A 22,909-nucleotide genomic window follows, 5' to 3' on the forward strand; every position below is an offset into this window, starting at 1 on the left:
ACAGTTTTTCTTCTAATTGTTTTTGTTTGTGCACTCCATCTTGGATCTTTGACTAATGTTTATTAATGAAACTTATGTCCACTACTTGGTTGTGATGAAAATTGAGTTCAGGTTCCATGTCCTAGGCTTATTTTTCATCCCAAGTTATTAATAACTAGGACAGATTGGAATAATTGGATTTGTGGATGTGATACAAAGAATCCTAGAATAAAAGCCAGGAATTATGAGTATCATTAGCTTGGATATATTAAGTGACAAAATCTCTGGAATTTAACTTACCTTTAAATTACAAGACTATACTAGGTCTCTAAGACATCCTTCAAGTGCAAAACCCATACAATTACCAAGGAAGCTATGAGCCCTATTTCTAAAATGTCTTTTATCATTTATCTTGGAGAAAGAAATGGCAAGCCATTCCAGGATTTTTGCCAAGAAAAATCCCAAATGGGGTCACAAAGTGTCAGATGTGACTAAAATATGATTGAATGACAATATATTTATCTATCTTATGTGAATTTTAATGTAGTCTTAATTAACTAGACATAGTTAACATTTTAACTTTGTTAACATATGTTAACATTAACATGTTAATAATTAACATAATTAACTTAATTATGCTGGAAGCATAGGAATAAATTAGAGTCCTATCAGTATCCCACATTCTTAAGATTCCCTTATGTGTAGCTTAGTCTTGCAAATAACCATTCAGAAAAGATAATCAATTATTATGAGTTTACATATGTACCCATTTTAGAATATTAGGTTGAACAAAAAAGATTAAGTAGGGTAGTGAAATTTAATATGCATTTCCCAAATAGATGGTCAATATTCTTCTATGTGTACATCATATAAGTTTGAATCTATGTGCTGTATTTTTATGTACAATGAAAACATACTTCTGTTGATTAATTTACAGAATCACAGTATAGAAACATTTAGATTTCAAGCATAATGAGGAAGAAGTATTTCTGTTCTGCATAGTGTCAAGTACCAACAGAGTTGTCACCTATATTTATTTTAATAATTATATGATGTTATATGATGGCTGGTTTTGACTCCATATTATCTGACTGATCAGTAACACTGCATGAGCTACTTAATTTTGGAAGTGAAGGAACTAATATAAATTTTGAAAAATATACTTTTTATGCAAAAATATTTTTAAAATACTATTAACAGGATTTTTTAAAAATGCATCATATGGAATAATTGAAGTATGCTAAATAATAATTTTAGGGCATTTTAGTTAACTGCAACAAATGTTCTAAATATAGAAATATTAATTATCATTAATTAAAATCTTAATGTGGGATATGTGAACTTTAAATTATGATTGATGAGAATATTGAGAAACTTGGCCTAGGAAGTGTGGTGTAATAATTTTGGCAGTTGGTAGATGTGATTACCTGTCTGAGCTATATTATTGGCTACCTCAGTCATTTACACTCTCTATGCCCCTGTTTCCTCAATCACAAAATGAGGTTAGGTCAAATGATCCCCAATGTCCCTTTTAGTTCTAATAGTCCATGATTTTTGCCTATTTTTCTTTTGTGAATTATTATTTAACTTCTCTATGCCTTGATTCCTCATTCTCTAAAATGAGAATGAAGCCTGAGTTCCACACAACTTGCTCAAGTGTTAGATTATCAAATTGTTTAGAAAATTTTGAGTTTTTCTTCTATTAAAAAAGGAAATACTATAGAACAGTTCTTTTCTCTTATACTATATATTATCTAAGAAAGAAAATGAGAGAAAAATCAAAGATAAGTAAAATAGGGACACAACTTTATTTTTCTACAAGGCAGTTAAGTACATTGTCATATCAAAAATTAAGTGCAGATTAGCCTGCACAAAATGTTATTAAGGCAGCAAAGTCAGGCTTAGCTATCAATACCAGTGTTCTACCTCTATAGCTGCAGATCTGTGAAAGCTAAGTATGGCAATATTCAGAACCATACATTTTTAAACAATTGGATCACCAATCAGATATGTAAAAGTTGAATTAAGGAATGATCAGCCAGAATATGAAATAAGAAGTCTTTCCCCATCTCCCTTAATCCTAGTACCTTCCCACTTCCAATTTATTCCGTCCACTATAACTGTTTGTATATTGTGTTCCGCATTAGAATGTGATTTCCTTGAAAAGAGGATCTGGGTTCTTTTGTTTTTGTTTTTGCCTTTCTTTGTATCTCCAGTGCTTAGCACAGTGCCTGGCATATAGTAGGTGCTTAATAAATTCTTATTGATTAATTGATTTACTGACTGAAACAGAACAGACAACATGGACAACACAGAGATCTCCCAAAAATAAAAGAAGGTGCAACACATGCTTTTTAAACCAACACAAAACCAAACAAACATAGAATCTCCCAGAATAAAATTCCCAATGCATTACAAAAGGAAAATAAGTATGTATATATAAAAAATAAAAATAAAAAGTCAGAAATTCTAAGGCAAAGCCAATTAGCTAAAACCAAGTTTGTTTCCTTTTTATATTAAGCTCTACTGCCTCCTTTACACTAGCAGCATGTCTATATGCTAAAAGTTCATAGCAGCAAAACACATTATCCATTTGGCATTTACAAAATTAAATTATTGAATAAAAATATAATTTGTTCTCATAAAACTATGTTTCATACAGTAACAATTTTTAAAGCAAGCTAACCAAAAACAAAACAAACAAAACAAGGTTTAGTACAGTAACAAAATCAGAGTACTTCAAACTTTGTCACCATGAGCGTTTACAGTTTTGACTAGTTTTCCCTTGGTATTAAATTAACATTAATAGTAATGCTTTTGCTGATTTGCCTCATATCAATCCATTCTGTTTAGTGATTTAGAAAGAGAAATGTTTGAGTACCTGTTCTTTATACAAAATTCCAAAGCAAGTCATCAAAGGAAAACAATACTGGTCTGCTGGATCTTCAAAAATACAGGGGGGGGAAATCATTTAAATTTTTAAAAATTCTGCATTAAGATATTTAATAACTGATTATAATTTATTACCTAATAATTTAGGTAGAACTGTCATTTATATAAAAATTATTTTAGTTGGGTGAAATCCAACAAGAATATGCTCAGTGACTAAAGATGCACTTGGTGCTGCTCCCAACTGTTGTACCACAACAAAAATAGGTCCTTCTCCCATTCACGAAGAGATTCATGTAGAGGAATGGTAAATCCCACGTCATTCTGAAGTGTTCTGAAAACCATAATGCTTGTCTGAAAGAGTCTCACATGACCAGAGTCCTGGTGGAAAATGCATTTATATATTTCCGTCCTTGATCAGAAGCCATCATTTGATCTTCTGTCTTCCCACAGGACACAGATTCCCAGGCATTACTAAGATGCTGCATGAAAAAGAAGATGACAAAGTTTTACTTTTCCTTTCTTCAAGGTCATCAATCCAGTATCTCAAAGGGAAAATGGATTACTGATGATTTAGTATGCATTATTTAGATACTTTAACATTCTGGTTACTTCTCCATTTTTTAAAAAAAGTATAACTCAGGATTCTTAACCATTTTACATATCAGAGGAATAGAAAGATTTATATTACACACACGTTGTGTATGTATATATGTATATATTCCCATATATACATATATATATATATGCATAGTAATTTTTAGTCATTTTTCAGTCATGTTAAACTCTTTGTGCCCAACTTCATTTGAAGTTTTCTTGGCAAAGGTACTGGAGTAATTTGCCATTTTCTTCTCCAGTTCATTTTACTGAGAAGAAACCTAAGGCAAACAGGGTTAAGTTACTTGCCCTGGGTTATATAGATAGTATGTGTCTGAAGCCACATTTGAATTCAGGAAGATGAGTCTTAACTGACTCCAAGACTGACACTCTATCCACTTGCTACCTAGCTGAACAGATGTGTGCATATATATTGTAAATATATGTATATATACATACACATACATGTGTGTATATGTAGAATATGTGTATATAAGCATGCATATATTCTGGTTTTATATACCTCACTCCCAGACAAATTATTTTTGGTGGGGGTAGGGAACAACACGTATGTGTGTGCATGCATGTGTGTGTGTGTGTGTGTGTGTGTGTGTGCATGCAGCAATATTTCTTTCTGGAAGAGATAAAACCACACCAGAATTTATCTGGAAAAAACAACATTCATTTCCCAAGATTTTTTTTTCTAAATCATATTATCCATTGGGAGGCTGAAATCAAGCCATTCTCTAGACAGGTGATATTAAGGGCTACACATGTATTTACTCACTAGGCAAATTTATCATTGCCTTGAGCTGTGTGAAGTGTAAAATTTGCAGTCGTGCTAGAATTTAGTAACACCTCCTAAATACATTATATCTTTTCTTTTAGTTAATTTAGACTTCATTTTTACCACCATAGTTTGTTATCTAATTGCACAGCTGTTACTATTTATTATGTAGCAGAAGTCACAACTTATTTCACATCTGTAGTGTTGCTTAGCATCAACGAATATAAACCTTAGTTGAGAACAGAAGACTATTAACATTTAAATTTCACTCTCCATAGTAGGAAGGAAAATAGAATTTAGAGCTAGAAAAAAATCAACATCTTGAAAATCATCAGTACAATCTCTATTTTACAGATTAAAAAAAATGAGACCCATGGAAGAGGAAGTGATTTGCCCAAGATCATACAAATATTTACAGATTATTATCAGTCACTTGAAAATGCTTATTCTACTGCACATGTTTAACCTATATTGTATTACTTGCTGTTCAGAAGAGGAGGGAAATGGGATGGAGAAAAATATGGGACACCAAGTTTTGCAAGGATAAATGTTGAAAACTATCTTTGCCTGTATATTGAAAAACGAAAAGTTATTATTGCAAAAAATAAAACAAAATAAATGACTATTATAGCAAGCCAACTAAATGAGAAATATAACTCAATCAACTAATGTTTATTCAGCACCTGTGGATATATGCTAGCACTGTGCTAGGCATTATAGAATAAAAAAACAAAAAAAACAAAACAAAAACCAACACACTTTTAATCCTGAAAAGGCAATGTTATACAGTAGAAAGACGAACCAACTTTGGAATCTGAAGATTTAGTTCAAATCTTATCTCTAACACTTTCTATCAGTGGGCTCTTGGCTAAATAGCTTAATTTGTTTGGATCCTCATCTGAAAATGAGGGGTTCAGACTAGGTAGCTTTTAAAGTCCCAATCAAATATAGAACTATAACCTCAGGAGTGCAAATCCACTTCCCAGGAAGTAGATGCTATTATCATCATCACCATTTTACCTATGAGTATACTGAGACAGATATAAGTTGATTGATTTTCCTAGGGTCACATAGATGATCCAAGGCTCCAGTCCACAACAAAACAGTGAGTAATAGAAAACAATATCTTAATACTTAATACAAATAGGGCAGGAGTAAAAGAAAGGAAAGATCATGAGGAATAGAAATAGTTAGACAAAACTTTCTGGAGGAGGTAGAGCTTGAATTTGGATAGCCATAGGGAAGGAGCTGGGAAAAGGCATTCTAGACTATATAAGCATAGGCATAGATGTAGGCATTACCATGGCAACAGATTCAATTCAGACTAGAGCAAAAAGTTAATGTTGTAGAATAGTGCCAAACAGAATATTATAAAGGGGATAGGATAGGTAAAAGAAGTAGGATAAACATAAGAAATTAGACCAAATATAATAAAAAATATGGAACCATAACAATGGTAGCAAATTTGAGGAAGATTAGTCTGGCTATATTTCCTGATCAGGTTGCTAAAATTTGGTCTAGAAGATGACCAAAGTTTGGCAGCTCTGAGCTTCTGACTTTTTACAAGTCTCAATAAATATTTTTAAAAATGAGCTCCTCATTTATGTTTCATCCTGATACTGACCCATAGTCTCATTGTAAATGTAAATAACATGGTTTGAAATGTGTATGCCTTATTTTGGAAGCACAGAGTTAACAAATAATTTGCAATGCTATGTAACAAGGCAGATCATCTTGATATTTTCTAGAATGTCATATATCTTTAAAAAGGCTAACGATGATATAGTCAGGTGCTTAATCCACTGCCAAGTCATATTTGTTGTTCTACTGAAGAGGAGAATCCAGATAGCTGTAACTTTCTTTGAGATGGCTCAACACAAGAATTTTTTTTCCCTATCTGCTTAGTTGAAAGAAGGAGAAATATACAGAGTCTATTGCATGCTACAATTCTTTGGAATACTTTGAATTAAAAAAAACACAAAAAAAAACACAAAAAAAAAAACTTCCAGGAAGTAGAACAAGAACATTGTACTCAATAATGGCAATATTGTACATGATTAACTGTGAATGACTTAGCTATTCCAAGACAGCTATAAAGGACTCATGATGAAAAATGTTATCCCCATCCAGAGAAAGAATTGATGGATTCTGAATGAAAATTGAAGCATAGCATTTTTCATTTTATTATATTTTTGTGATTTTTTCCCCTTTTGGTTTGTTTCTCCTTTCACAACATGACTAATATAGAAATACATTTTACATGATTGTACATATATAACCTATATCAAATTGCTAAATGGAATTCTTAAGGAAGAAGGAGGATAAGGAGAAAATTAAGAACTCAATTTTTTAAAAGAATATTTGAAAATGTCTTTACCTGTTGGGAAAAATAAAATATTATTTAAAATTAAAAAAGAATTTCCAACTTTCTAGGCTTCTTCAATGTGAATGTTTACAGCTATAACAAGTCTAAATTTCCAATTTGGTATCATCTCACTATAGAACAGCATGGTATTAAAAACTCAGAAATATGATGGTCATAATTTCTTTTTAAAAGTCAATTATTTCTCTTCTACATATTTTTAAAAAGAGAAGTCAGGCTAGTGACTAGAGAACTAATCTTGGAGTCAGGAAGACCTAGTTCAAATCTCTGCTTCTCATGTCTATTAGCTATGTGATAATAACCTCTAATACTCTTAAGTTATCAGTTATTCCATACTTGTGGGGGATTTTCCAAACTGAGAATCCACCCTTCCCATTATAGGTGGAGACTCTTAGCCCCACATAAAACATAAGTGATTTATTCATTTGAATTAAATTTCTATAGAATTCTCACAAAGTTTTTTAAAGTTTTTTTAAAGAAAATGTTTTGTCAAACATCAAGATTATCATGTTATGTATAATCTATATCAGACTGCTTGTTGTCTTGGGGAGGGGGGAGGAATGGGAAGGGAAAGAGAAAAATTTGGAATTCAAATTTTTTCTATTGTAATATTGTAAACTATATATGTAATTGGAAAAAATACTATTAAATGGGAAAGAAATAAAAAAATGAAACATAAACCTCTATTCTTGCATTAATGTTTTATTTTATTTAGTATTTTTATAGATTCAGCATAAAAGGGATCTTAGAAGTTGCTTAGCTCAACTTCCTTCTTTTCTAGATAAGAAAACTAATGTCTTAAGGGGATAAAGTGAATTGTTCACAATGAAATCTACATTGTACTATGTAAATAAATAACCTTCTATTAGATTTTTTACTGAATTGAAAAAGGAATAAGCATTTAAATAATGGCTACCATGAACCAGGAACTGTACTTAGTTCTTCATAAATGAGTGGTTAAGTGAATTGCCCATGAACACATAGCTAGTGTCCATTTGAATTTGAATTCAAGTCTTCCTGATTCTAGATCCAGAGATTTATCACTCAACTAACCAACCAAGCAAGCAAGCACCTACATGTAATAGGCACTGTGCTTAGTGCCAGCCAATGTATTATTTAGTTCTTTGAATAGCAACATATCTAAGGAAACTACTCCATAAAGTTGGGTTTTCTTCTTTTGCACCTTAAACTTTGTCTAAGTAGATATTGTTTCATTCATTAGAAAAGTGTCTGGAATATAGTAGATACTTAGTAAATTTTGATGGATTAATTGATAATAAAGAAAAATTTCTCAAATCTATAAGAATTTATTAAGTGATTCCTATGTGCCAGGTATTGTGCCAAGGTTGACGATTCAAACAAACGAAAAATAATAAAACTAAAACATTCAAAAAAGCCCAAATATGTCATGCCCTCATTCTGGCCTTCCCTTTCTGTCTTGATAAATGGTATAGAAAATACTGCCTACTGTCATAGTTTATAAGATCTCTTCAGGAGGATCACAGAATCAAAATAACAATTTCAAGATAAGAAGGAAGTTCAAAAGCTTCTCTTCCAATGTTAAAAAGATGGAATTCTTTACCATAAAATACCAAATAAGCAGGAAAAAAATTTCCAATGAGACGAATTCATTTAGTAAAGCAAGTAACATGGTTCACAGTTCTGCTCTTTGAGGTCAAACAAAATTTAAATCCCTCTTCCACATGAAAAACTTTAGGATATATTAACATGATTATTATGTGACTTATGACTCTTCTCTTTGCTATTCATTACCTATTCTTTCAACAAATCCTCACCCTTCATGTGAACATCCACTACTTCCTCTGGATGGTCTTCAACTTATTACAATTTTTTCTCACTTCTGGCACTACAAACTAAACACAAAACTTCAAATGGAATAGGATCAGTGCAGAAAAGTGACTACCTTCTTGTTCCTGAAAGGTATGACTCTAAGATCCAATTAGTATATTTGGCTAAATCACATGGAATACATTCTCCTAGAAACCCCCCAAATCTATTTCAGAGAAGTTGCCATCTAACCAAATCTCCCCCATCTTGTATTCATAGTTGACTCCCTGAACACAATTCAGATAATTCTAATAACAAAGAAAGTCTCAGAATTACCAAAATTATTGGTTTCATTAATACTTATATGAAATTATTTTAATACAAAAATACTACTTCTAACCCAGATATCTCTCACTGTCAATAACCATCATTCAAAAATATTTGAATCATAACTTTCCCCACTAAGAACATGATAAAGGAACCAAATATGAACACAAGAATGTGTGTGTGTGTGTGTGTGTGTGTATATATGTATATATCATATATATACTTATATAGGTCTTTTACTACTTGATAATCAGTTTATTCCAGGCTGAACATAATTCTAATTAACTAAAGTAATAGAGCTTCCAACAAAAGGCAGTATCCAAAAAATATTAAAACTCAGAGCACATGAAGTCAATCTAAAGAAATATTTCCCTCTTAGGATAACTAAATAAGTCTCCCTATATTAGCATAATATTAGCACAAACCATAGAAGCCACTTGGTAAAGGAATAAAGGTAAAGAGAATATGATGGGTGGGTGGTCAGAAAGGCATACAGGAGTAGAACACCATGTAGTTTCTCTTGACAAGATGGCAACATTGAGTGATGAAGATGAAATGAGCAACAGATATAAGTATATTGCATTACAAAATCATAAAAGGAACTCAAGAAAGAGCAGAAAATTAAATATCTAGATAAAGAAAAAAGAAGTTTATATCCCAACAACTAAATGTCACTTTGGAGACCCTATCTTGTTTTCCTCTTTCAGATCTCATTTTTAACCTGAGGCCCAATAGTGCATTTCAAGAAGTCAGAAGGAGTTTTGACAAACTAATGGGAATTGTAGGCAGGAAATCTTTGCGTGTAAAAAAACAGTTTTCAATAGTATCATATTCATGTTTATGTGTTCTCATTATTCCTTTTTGCTAATGAATTTTCATTTCACTTACACTAGTATTAGTGATAAGAATTCTGGACATGAATGGCACTCTAATTGCTGACCCATATTTCAGTTTCCAGGTTGTCACTCTCCTTAGTTCATTTTTACATTAATAATCTAACTAGCATATCCTTCTCCTGGCAGCCAAATCATCTCACTTATCCTGTAACTCGTCTTTAGCTGCCCCTGGGCAGGAGAGAAATGTAAACAATCTGTCAAAGCTTTAACTGGGATATCCTGGTAAAGTACATTAAATAAATACTTGGACCCCATGTAGAAACCAGAACAGTAAGACAAGAGAAAACTATGTCAAAGGTGGTTTTCTGACAGAACTAGTTTCTCTTCATATTCTCATCTAGAATGTGAATTGTTTTTATTGTCCTATATTTATACCATTATAGTTTTATTTTTGTTATATCTACATAGCTGTCCTACTCAATAACAGTTGAAAATTTGGATTAGTAATAGTCTAAGCAATTATATTCTCTATGTTCTGAGTCTTAATCGATAGTGATTATTGTAAAGAAATGATATGTACATAGACATGAATATGTATAGACCAGATAGGGACAAAACCTATGATTTCACTGATATAGGGAATTTCTTGGGCAAGGAAACTCATTCTATCAATGCAAGTTGGCCACTTTCTCTGTGACTTTTAGCCTTTGAGAGTTCTCCAGAGAGCATTGAAAGTTTCCATCCCTCAGAGTCAGTCTGTGTCAGAAATGAAACTTGATCCCAGATCTTCCTGGCTTCACAGCCAGACTCTCCTTCAATTCTACTATATTATCACTAATTCTTATGAACATATGAAAACTAATCAATTTTACCATTTTCTGGAAAGCCAAATTACTCTGAAGCAATACTAAGGTTAGCCAAAAAGCAAAAATAGTACTTGATAGAAAAACAATCAAGTAAGAAGAAAGAAACAGCAATGTGGATTAACTACTCGGTCTACACAATTCATATAAAAACATTATATATATATATATATATATATATATATATATATATATATATATATATATATATATATATATATATATATATATGCTGAGTTAATTGGAGTTAAGTGATTTGCCCAAGGTCACACAGCTACAAAGTGTTAAATGGCTGAGGCAAGATATAAACTCAGGTCCTCCTGGCTTCAGGGCTGGTGTTCTATCCACTGCATCACTTAGCTGCCCCTAAAAACAATATCTTTATTAAGATTTGGGATATCAGAATTATTTCCAAAATGTATAGATTATAAGTGAACAAGTGATGCTAAAGAAATCCTAATGATGGTGAAAAGACTATCTTCTTGACAAGTTAGCTAAGTAATTCTCTAATTGTTCTCAGGTTAAATACATTCCTTTTAACTTCCTCACATACTCCACTGAAATTCAATTTGCCATTGCCATAGAGTAAACAATTGCTGTGTTTCTCATGCAAAAAAAAAAAAAAAGCATTAATAGTTTCTGGTTATTAGTTTGTAGGTTGTTGTTGCTGCTACTGTTGTTTGAGAGGGAGTAGTGATTTTAAAAAATGTTACAGATGCATCCATAAATTTATTTCCTTTTGATCCAATCCTCTTTTAATCACTGGGTTAAGGGAAGTGTCTTTGATGCCTTCTGGAAGCAGCAGCTTCTATTCTCTTATTTCTAAAATTTGATCATACTGTAGACTACCACACCTCTCTAATCTCTTGTGTCACCATTATTCACAAAGACATCAAGTTCTTTCACCAGTCATTTTGTTGGTCATAGCTTAATAAACAAAAAAGGATCCAAGGTCCAAGTTGCTCTAAATCAATTTTACCTTGCCAGGTCTGGGGGATATTCAGTCCCAGAATGTTTATTTGCCCCAAGTGTCATTAAATAAAAACCAAGTCATCATGTCTTGTTAAGATTGCCTGGAGCAGGGTGTCCTGACTGAACTCCAATGCTTTTCCTTCCTTAATTAGTCATTCTTAATTAAACTCAAAAGCTACAGTGTGCTCACTTAATATAGAACATATATTGTCATAGGTCACTAAAATATTAATGGTGCCACAGCGAATTTTTACAAATGAAGTGGGAATAAGTGACCCACTACTGAGAACCTCCTGGATGAAGAGAAAAAGGGAATGAAGGATGAATGATGTCAAAATGTCTCAGATAGACTATCTTGTATCAAGACAATACAGCTATTCCTGATGGGAAGATGAAAAAATCAATCAACTAAATGGGCTTAAATAATTTTATTCACTGAATTGACTAGTTAAATGATATTTTAGCAGTCTGTAGGCTCTTCTATCCTTAAGGATAATATGTGCTATAGGAAAGGAGGGCCTTATACTAAAGGGGAAAAGAATGCAAGATGAAAACTCTAAAAAAATCACTCCCCCACTCTGATAAAAAAAAAAAAAAAGTTTTTTTCATTTTAAAAATGAGGGAACCAAACTAGATAATATATGAGGTCTCTTCCCGATCTAAATCTCTTAATATTATATAAGTTATTGATTCATTGGTGAAGCTTCAGTGAAAGGGAAAGAATTCTGTATTTATTAATTCCCTGCTTTACTCATTAATAGTCTTGTGAATTTAGGCAAGACATTTTACTTGACTCTGTTTCATTAAGTTTGGGACTAAATAATCTCTACAATCCACTCAAGCTCTAAATCTATAAGGTTTTTTTTCCCTTTGTTCTAGGAAACAGACAATTTCTCAATCCTATTTACCTATGAACACTTCTATGATATGCTATCAAGAATGCTATACTAGTTTTCTCTACAATGTTATGAAATGTTTAAATGGTTACTAAATTATTTCAAAATTTACAGACTAACAAAGACAGGTAATATAAATAAAGAAGCTCAATATATATTTCCAAAAAATGGGTAAAATTTAAATGATGTTGTTACCAATAGTACTCTAAAACTCTTAGGTGAAATTTTTATATAAAAATAGCTGGAAATTTGCTTACATTAAATTCATTGTTTAAAAAATGTTAAGATTGTGACAAACCAACAAGTCAGGAAATTCAAATTTAAAGCTGTCATTCTGTGGTTACAAAAAAAGAGGAAAGTGAGTATATATGAATACATCTTTTAAACTAAAGTTTTAAATAGAAAATGAAGGAAAATTATAAACTAAGAGAAAAATACAGTTAGGAAGGTTTATAACTTTTGTTCAATTCCATAGAATTAAAAAAAAAATACCTTCTATTAACCAAAACATTTTCATTAATACAATTTGTTTATATCCAACTGTTAAATGGCATATTTTATGACTAGAAATATTTTTCTCTATGAAGGGAAAACATTGAAAAAACATTCAGTTCAATCCTCCTCTGTGAATAAGGATGTTTAATGTCCATTACCCTGGGAATCCCAGATACCCTCTCACAGGAACCTTGCATGGAGGAAGGAAAGTACAGACACAAAGGCATCAAATTATATAAATTTCTAGATTTGGTATATCTTTTTTTAAAAATGTGAATCAAGGTAAAAGTATAATTTAATATCATGGCATTTAGAGATACAAGAAGAGTGGAAGCTAATGTTAATCTTGAGTTTTAAAGTTTACACAGTGCTTTACACATGTTTTCCCATTTAACCCTCACAATAATCCAGAGATATAGGTGCTATTATAATCATCATTTTCCAGATTAGGAAACTAAGCCTGAGAAGTATAAAATGATTTGCAAATGATGGCAATTATCTGAGGCAGAATTTCAACCCAAGTTTTCCCGATTCTGAAGGTAGCTTTCTATACAGTACAGCAAGTTGATAATCTAGTTCACATTTCAATTATTTAGATAAGAGAAACTGAAATCCAGGAAAGTTAAGTGACTTGTCCAAATTTACACAATTAGTTAACTAGCAGAGTGAGATTCAAAGCCACACTTCTCTGACTCCAGATCCATTGTTTTCTCTGTGCACCACATAAATTTTTATCAGTTTTCTTTGATGTTCCCAACTATACTCTTTTTCTACCTCTACATTCAAGACATTCTGACATGATCTTATGAAGGCACTTTTCCAATTCAAATACAGAAGGACCTCCAGGCTTAATACATAATTTGTAGTGTAATGCATGCATTTCATACATTCTGAAGATGAAAAATTCAAATCTAAGAAATTTCCCATAATATTTTTATTATAAAAGTATCCAGGTTAGTTTTCACAGTTTGAAATTAAAGCAAGTAATTCTTAAAAGCACAATCTTATTTTATGCATTAGGGAAAAGGCTGTTCTTTTAAGCAGAATCATCAATGAACTTAAGATGGTTGGGGAGAGTTTCATCAAAATCCATTATTTCTTACAGATTTAATTTTTTAAAGAAGAAAACAATTAATTCTATGGAAATATGTATGTACATGTATATGTAAAGCTTACCATATATTTATACATCTATTATATATATGCATATATATTATGCATAACATATATATGTACAAAGCAATTCATTGGCTCACTTTTTCAGTTCTTAAATGGATGTTTTATCTTGTTTCCAAATGGCAACTTTGCCTAAAAGATTGATATATGGCTAAACCAAGCAGAATAGTATCTTTTCTATGTAATCATATAACTAGTCAAAATAGGTATGTCTTTAATATTGTTTATGATTACCTCAGCTGTTTTATTTTTGAAAGTATTGCTTTATTTTTATTATTTACATTTGTGTATATATATATGAATTTGTATATATTTGTATTTATGCATTTGTGTATATATATATATACACACACTTTTTTTTAAAGTTTATATATATATATATATATATAAACTTTAAAAAAAAGTGTGCCACAGTAGGGTTGGGGTTTTTTTTGGTACTTAATGTAATTTTTGGAGGTATGACATAGATTTAAAAATTAATTGTAATGTTACGCGAGTGATTCATATCTTAAATTTAATTCAATAAGTATTTGTTGGTTTTAAGAATTTATAAAGTTTCTTTTCAAGAAACCTCAAAATAGCTTTGGCAATTATATTTGGTTTGTTCCAGGGAAATTCTCTGTCAGTTAATCAGCTAACATTTATTAAGTACCTACTATATTCCAGGCCTGTGCCATGCCCTAGCCTAAGTAATAACTCTGAAAACTATATTGGTATCTCTTCTTTTATGTAAGACATACTCTGAAATATTTTAAATAGATAGACTCTGTTTTCCTGTTAACAAAATATGATAGAGGATATATCTGTAAAGTTAGGGTTAAATTAACAGATTCTAACCTGCTAATTAGGATTTTTATAATTGATTTTGTTTGAAGCAAAATGTTGTATTATTACTAATAGATTTACATAGGCTTGGAAGACTTTTAAAATTAAAAATTATCAATTTACTTGAAGCAATTTCAAATGTTTAATGTACCAGAATTTGAAATTGATTTTAGCAATTAAACTTCTGGCCTAGGGGCAATTTACAAAAAGTTAAGGAAAGACAGATATCCAAATTGATCAGTATAGATAGCAGATTATGTATTGCAGATAAGATGAGATAACTCAAGCCTTAAAATGTATTTACTTTTGTTTTGTTTTCGATTATGCAGAATTTGAGTTATGCAATTGGGTGGTTGACACTGATTAAATAAACTGGCATATCATGAAAAATTTTTTCACATTAAACTTTTTATATATATATGTACATATATATATAATACACACACGCATATATATATATATATATATATATATATATATATATATATATATATATATATATATATAATTAGGGTCTCATAACAAGGGGTTGATAAAATTGCAGTTTATTATCAGTAAATGTTTGATTTGTCTTCCTCTTTTGTATACCTTTATACTTGGGGTATTTCTTGGGCAAAAAAGGGGTCATGAGTGGGAAAAGTTTCAGAAGCATTGATTTAGTTGACCCTAGTTTACTAATTTCAATTCTAGGTGTAATGTTTTAGATATGAATCATCAATTTGATCAAATAAAATAATTGTTTAAAAATTAAATTTAAAATTTCTATTAATTAAAATTTAAGAATACATTGAAAACATTTCTATATTATGGAAAGCCTACCAGCATGTTGAACATAAAGCTAAATGTAATTTTGAATGCTTTACTGATTTTCTATAAATATTGAAAATCTGGTCGAATTTTATACAATAATTTTAAAAAGGAATAAATCACATAAGAAATGATGAACATGGTGGTTTCAGAAAAACTTGGGTGAACTAATGCAAAATGAAGTGAGAAAAACCACGAAAACATAGTAATAGAAATATTGTAATGATGATTAATTATGAAAGACTTAGTTGCTCTGATCAAAACAATGATCCAAGACAATTCTAAGGGACCCAGAACTGGTGGAGTCTGAATTGCATATCAAAGCATATGTTTTTCACTTTATTTTTCTCGGCTTTTTAAAATGCATTTTCTTTTGCAAAATGTCTAACATAGAAATGCTTTATATCACTTCCCATGTATAATTAATATCATATTGCTTGCCTTTTGAAGGTTTAAGTAAAGGGAGAAGGCAGGAAGAGAATTTAGAACTAAAATTTTTTAAAAATATGAATGTTAAATTTTTTAAAAATGTAATAGGAAAATATTTAATGAAATAACAAATATGGTTTAAAAAGTAATCTCAATTTCTGTGATAACTGAAGGAAGCAATGATAATGATAATCCCTCCAAATGGTAACTCAAGAGCTACTTATTTATACTTACATTTGGATATATTACAGAGAGTCCTTAGCTTGCAAATTGTATATAAAAAATTTATTGACCTTGCAACTCCTTTTTCTCATGGAAACAATGATATAAATATTGGTCAGATTCCCAAGCTAGTCCATGAAAGCCTATATAACCTATAAGATGGAGAGACTATAATACTTTTAGCCTATATTCTGCATCCTGAGAACAGAGGACTATGTAATACAGAAGGAAATGGAAATGGAAAAAAGGGAATTATTTTTCTTTTTTCTTTCCTGGGTGAATAGGCAATCTGTGGCAAAATTGTGAAATAGGAAAAGCTTGTCATTGGCATCCTTCAAATTTCTAATGACACTTTCTCCAAGCTAATTAAAGTCTCATACTCTCATTCTGTTCTGTGTTGAAAATGTTAACAAAATATTCAGAGCTGTCCTACCCTGGTCTCTTCCGAGCTCCTCCTATGATCAAAACTTCCATTCCTTTAGTGCACCTGAATTTTTGTTAGGTGTCAGAAGAAAAGTAAAGATATTATTTTTAATCCATGTAAATTTCTAACTGGTAATATTTCAAGCAGTACTGTGTGTAATGAAAAATAGGCAGTAGACAGAAGATATTTTGGAATTGGCAGATGGGAAAATATTGTGAAAGGGGTCAGAAAGTAGTCTGCCAGTTCTGGTTAACTTTAGAAGATGTTTTTCATTTTTCACATTCTACTATCAAACAAAAGTTAGATTCTATAATGTTGAGATTTCAAATAGAATTTAAAATTATCCATTTGGAAAAAATTGTGATATACCTAGATTAGCTCCCCTAAACTTTTCTTGCTTTTCAAAGCCTTCCCCTATTTCTAAGTCTTACGTTTTTAGATGTCTTTAAAATTGCTATTTCTTTTTAAACAGGTCCCAAGACAACAAAAGTTCTGGTACTCTATGGATCAGTCATTTATCTGAATAAGTTTTTTAAAAATACTCAAATTACCTGTTTTTTTTGGTAAGTTTGCTTTTCTAATCATTTCTTTCTTAGAGTATTAGTATTAGAGTAATTCACATTTTGATCGTACATACTGGCTTTTCAGTGGAGGAGAAGGCAGGATCAAAGTATGCAGGCTTAATTTATCATGGAAAACTTATCTGCCATTAAAAGCTACTAAAATGGGCTGTCATCCAGATCATCATTGGATATTGACTTTTCTTTTTCCCTTAAGAGTCAAAGATATTAGAATTAATTTTCATTTGGTTAATTTCAAACTCTACTTGAAATCTGAATGTTACAGTGTTGAAACTGTATGAAAAAATATGAAAAAAGCAAGTTTTGAAAGAAAAATCAAAGAGAAAGCTATACAGGTTAACTTATTTCTATATGTCAAAAAACTTAGGAAGGAGATATTGATATAACACATGATCTTATTCTCAGATCAACACTGGAGCTATATCAATTCTTTTTGCTACTGGGACTCACTTGAATGACTGAGTACTCCATGATTATTCAGTCCATCTTATACCAATAAGGCTTGTTTTTGCTTTGTTTTTCAAACCAGGATTTTTTTTCACTAACTAAAACAAGCCAAAAAACACTAGACAGCAAGTTTTTCAGTGAAAATACATAAAGATATTAATGCTAAAATAGAAATTACCTGCAAAGGGCTAGCCAATGATCTATTTCTAGGTACTGTAAACGTTTTGAGAACCTCATCTTCTGATACTGGCATCATTAAAACAGAACTTGTAAGAAGATTCTAAAAAGAACAAGAAAAAAATGGGTGTTTTAAAAAATTAGATAATATACAATGAAATTAGATTGTCAAACAAGGTTTTTAGAGATTGGCCCATTATGAACTCCTCTAGAAAAGGCATGTGTCTGCGATAAATTCTCTTGCTAATGAACTAGCTGATATACTTATAATGTCCTTTCTATTTCTAAATCCTCTCACATGATTAACAAATATTTTGGGGGGAATCTCAGTATAATAGTCCCAGTAAAATTTCTTCAATAAAGAATTTTTAAGCTATGTTAAATGGTACAATGACATGCTAGAGCCAACTTGCTCTAGCTTATGAGAACTGATGATTAAATTTTCAGTGTGAGCCTTTATACCTCCAAAATTAGCAAATGCTGCAAATCATTGACTTGTTTTGTTGATTGTATAAACTTTAAAAAGTGACAAAGAAATTGTAAGAAAAATATAGCTTAAACTTAAAAATGTGTTTTGCATGCAATCATACAATCCATCCTCTAACTCCCAATCAGTTGTTAAACATTTACTCCCACAGTCCTAGATGCAACTATATCCAGTGCCATATTATAATAGTATATTCTGTGTGTGTGTGTGTGTATGTGTGTAATTTTCTCTACTTGTCACTCTGGGGAGAGAAGAGAACCCTCTTCAAAAATTATACTTTTATTGAAGCTAGTAGAAAGATGAATACCAAATTTAAATAACTGTAGCAACTGAGTAAATCAACAAATATTTTAATTGTGTACCTATTCAGTGTAGGGCACACCAAAAGATCAAAGAGAAAAAAATAAGTCAATGAAAAGAAAATAAGAAAGTTTTAGATTAAAATTATTGATCCTACTATGTATTTCTTACTATTGTTATTTCCTGGAAGTAAATAAAAACTAAAGAACCAAAAAAGAACCCATGTGACTATTAAAATATAACCAAAAAATAGAAATTGAAAAATCCTGAATTTGAATATTAGTTTGTTACATAAACATAATGTCAACCTCAGATGGAGCCCACTAATAGGAATTAAGCCAAGGACTATCCAAAAATATCTGTCTAAGAAAGGGTACACAAAGAAGGGCAAGTTTGGAAATGGAGTGCATTTTAATTAGGCTGATCTGCTGCCCATCAGTCTTAAGATCACCAATGAAAAATTCAGAATTTTAAATTTAAAAAATTAAGATTTCACCCTTGATACATACTGGCACATCTTCCATAGGAGATGCCTGTGTGAATAGCTGAGTGTTTAAATTCTCTCCTTCCCAATGATTGGAGCAGAAGAAGTTTCCTGCTTTAGTAGTTGGAGATTCCACCTAGGAATAAAAAAAAAAAAAGGAAACATTCATTTTCTAAAAGCTTTTACTTTTGGAACACAAGGAAACAAATGATTTCTGATCAAGATTTCAAATTCTTTGCTCACTACTGGCCTAAGTGCAAGTATGTATATCCATTAGCTCTAATTTCTCTATTCAGAAACATTCTCTTTGCCAACCCAAATGTATTGGCACTTGAAAGATCAGGCTTATTAGCATTTCATTCTGTAAAACATGAAAAGCATTAATAAATTTATCATTCTTAAACCTAAATCTCAATTTTCTATATTTCTGAATATCCTTGGCATCTGGGAACAAAAGAAGGAAAATCTCTTAAGACAGAATTGGAAGGCAGAGGAAATGATTAGCATAGCTAATCTGGCTTCTCTTCCTTTCCTTTTTTTTCTTTTTATATGTCTATTAAAATCCCACTCTGCTGCCATGTTGCAGGGCAGGAACAATCTTTGGCTTTAAAAATAACACCAGACTGTAAGCTCTATCAGGTCCCACAAAGCAAGAAGGGTTCTGGGCAAGAAGGCTGTGTGACAGACTGTACCTCTTATCTAAGAATCAATAAAATAAAAGTCAGAGTCTTGTTACCAGTTTTGTCCAGTGTGATGAGTAGCAAATTGTTTTGATTGTAGAATAACAATAATAATGAGGAGGAGAAGCATTCACATAATGCTTAAGGTTTACAAAGTGCTTTAGAAATATTTCATGTTCCCAACAATCCTGTAAAGTAGGTGCTATTATTCTTACTCCCATTTTTCAAATGAGGAAACTGAGGGAAAGAGAAGTCAACTGACTTGCCCAGAATCATAATGCTAATAAGTGTGTAAGACAGAATTTGAACTCAGGTCTTCCTGTCCCCAGGTCTATTATTCTACTCACTGCACCATCTAATTGGAAACTTGTGAAGACTCTACCAAGCTATGAAGAGGACTGCAGTTTATCTCAGTAGAGATAATACTCAGGCCAAGAGAATCATGCAGGACATGATGCATGTCTTCTGACAAAGTTAATTATCATGTGGTATTAGGAAAATTGAGGAGATGATTGAGGAATAAAATATGAAATCGGCATGGTCCATCAGCAATTTATAAAAATGTTCATTATTCATTACATCTATTGCATAGTTTAATATCATAGTACAACCAAGCATTTCTCTAAAAAAAAGGCCAAAGAAGCCAGACGAAGAAACTCTAGGTCATGATATTGCAAGTTGATTCTCTCCAAAGATTTTTTTGCTTACCTCTTGCTTGATCTTTTTTAACAAAGGTGGACCATTTTCATGAAAACCTGATACAATTCCTGTTTCATCAGATTCTTGTTTGATGACATCTTGCAGATCTTCTACAAGATGAGATGGTGTCTGAGGCTGAAAAGAAGAAAGATGTCATAAGACAAGTTCATTTTCTTTTGACAAATCTTCTTAAATAGAGACACCCTCCATACTTACTAGCATCTTCAAAGGACCATATTTTATTTCTTGTGCAGCAAGAGCATGTTTGAATGGAGTTGGAGTTCTTGGAGAACTCTCTAATATTGACCTTTTTATAGCTGGTGTTCTGAAACTTTAAAAAGAAAAAGACAATGCTTCAGAGAATTCATATAATTATCATTAATATACCTATTCAATTGATTAATTTTCTCAATGTTTTAACATCTCTTTAATAAGTATGATCACTGACAGTCAGTGTGTGGCAATGAAAAGTACACTAGCTCTGGAGTAAGTTGACCTGGGCTTAACCCTCACCTTTGAGGCATACTAACAATGTGATCTTGAACAAGTCCCTTAAGCTCCCTAGACTTCAGTTTCCTTATGTGTAAAATGAAGAGATTGAAGAAGATAAACCTTGGGAGTCCCTTCTAGTTATAAATTTCATCTCTTTAATCCGAAATAGTTGAAGAAAGTATTCTAGCTAAAAAAAAAACACAAAAAACAAAAAACCCCATTCTATCTGTAAAGAGCTATTATATAGGGATTTTCAATATGTAAATATTTAGAATACAATATAATGTTCCTAATTATAAAAGCTAATTATAATCTGTTATAAATGCAGATGATTATAATTAATAGACATTTAAAACACTTATTTTATAAGTATATATTTTAGGAATCTGAAACTAATATCTGTATAAATGAACCTTCTCTTATTTTTATATAAGCAATAACTTACTAGGGGAAGGAGGAAATGTAACATTTAGTGAAAAAAGAGATCATGACACCATATATAGTAAAAGTATATTCATTTGGAATTGAATAATTAAGGATTTGTAGGAATTCCACAGTACCTAGGCTATGTAAAAAACATTTACAATGTAATCTAAGGTTGCGAGTAAAGTATATGCCTTCTTATAAGGATAAACTTTTTTCAAGTGAACTTACATGTATACAGTGTATCTTTAAAGAGTAGTAATGCTTAAACTTGAATATTTTATAACAATTTTTTGTCTATTAATCTAACCAAGCAATTTCTACGAGGAAATATTTTGCTAACTTATTTTTAATTATAAGATTACTTGGATTCAGTCATTGCATTTTACATTGTCTAACAAACTGTCCAGAATCTCCCATAGTTACTAAATTAACAAGATTTCTTGTGTGTGAGTTGATGTTTTATCTACCTAATCATGAAAAACTCACAAATGAGAAAAGAAAAATATATATTCATACCTAGTGAAAAAAGTGGGGAAGATTTTAAAATATATAATATATAAAATCAGTCTCATTGTAACTAATAAGGAACAAAAGTTGAAGACCTTTGATGAGAACAAACAGCCTTTGTCCAGAAAAGAAAAGCTGAACCTGATGTGTAAAATAATTTCTATATAGGGTAATCAAATGTTAGAATGAGCATCAAGAGACAACCTTGTCCACTTCTAGTTAGTTATGCAATTATGAGTTAATACTGGTTGACTATACAGGGCATCCCAAAAGTCTTGACATACTTTTAAGTTTTGAAAACTTTGATATCCCATGTAATGTTTTAAAAGAAAAGTTTGCATTTTTGTAATACAAGAACTGTGAATATAGCTAATCCTCATTTTTTAAAATAAGTAAACTGAAACTAAGTTAAGTGATATAATGATCAGAAATAAGATCTAAAACGAGGGCTTTACTGATCACAAGAACTCCACATCAACCTTGCTCTTCTATGATTCTTTGATATTATCTATAGACATATTCATATCTAATTATGATATTGGATCTTCTAAATACTGGAAATATAATACTCAAGATGTAAACAATATATTTTATCTATGAATAATATGGTTCAAGAAGTCCAGAGAATATGACTTATCCTATCAAATAATATAGAATTGGAAAATACATTTCATTATTAAAGCACTTACATATTATTTTCCTTTTGAGGTTTAACAGTTTGATCTCTGTGAAATGGTGTTGTAACAGTCAATTTATGACCATTGAGTGGGGTGGAAGTTAAAGTAGGCATATCCATATCCATATTTTCATGGTTATTAGAGGTGTTTAAGAACTGTAAATGTGAAAAAAAGAAGCAAGTCTAGATTAAAATATTGTATTTTGGAATCAGTCAAATCAAAAAAGGTATCATTTTGGCTACTATTAAATAGATTTT

The 22,909-nt window shown here is 31.0% G+C and overlaps 1 protein-coding gene across 7 annotated transcripts in view; it reads right to left on the reverse strand.

Moving 5' to 3' along the window:
* Positions 1 to 1,764: 1,764 nt before the first annotated feature.
* The window catches only part of MYB (MYB proto-oncogene, transcription factor), a 38,662-nt gene continuing 17,517 nt past the window's right edge, over positions 1,765 to 22,909 (reverse strand). For all 7 annotated transcript variants that reach the window (XM_074309771.1, XM_074309772.1, XM_074309770.1 and 4 more), the window contains 6 exons: positions 22,665 to 22,807; positions 20,767 to 20,881; positions 20,560 to 20,685; positions 19,197 to 19,307; positions 17,902 to 18,003; positions 1,765 to 3,350 (listed from right to left, as the gene is read on the reverse strand). In XM_074309771.1, coding sequence (XP_074165872.1) covers positions 3,234 to 3,350; positions 17,902 to 18,003; positions 19,197 to 19,307; positions 20,560 to 20,685; positions 20,767 to 20,881; positions 22,665 to 22,807 — 714 coding nt within the window. In that variant the 3' untranslated portion in view covers positions 1,765 to 3,233. The remainder of the gene's footprint in view (positions 3,351 to 17,901; positions 18,004 to 19,196; positions 19,308 to 20,559; positions 20,686 to 20,766; positions 20,882 to 22,664; positions 22,808 to 22,909) is intronic.

The sequence above is a fragment of the Sminthopsis crassicaudata genome, chromosome 4 (assembly GCF_048593235.1).
Source record: "Sminthopsis crassicaudata isolate SCR6 chromosome 4, ASM4859323v1, whole genome shotgun sequence".
Lineage (NCBI taxonomy): Eukaryota > Metazoa > Chordata > Mammalia > Dasyuromorphia > Dasyuridae > Sminthopsis > Sminthopsis crassicaudata.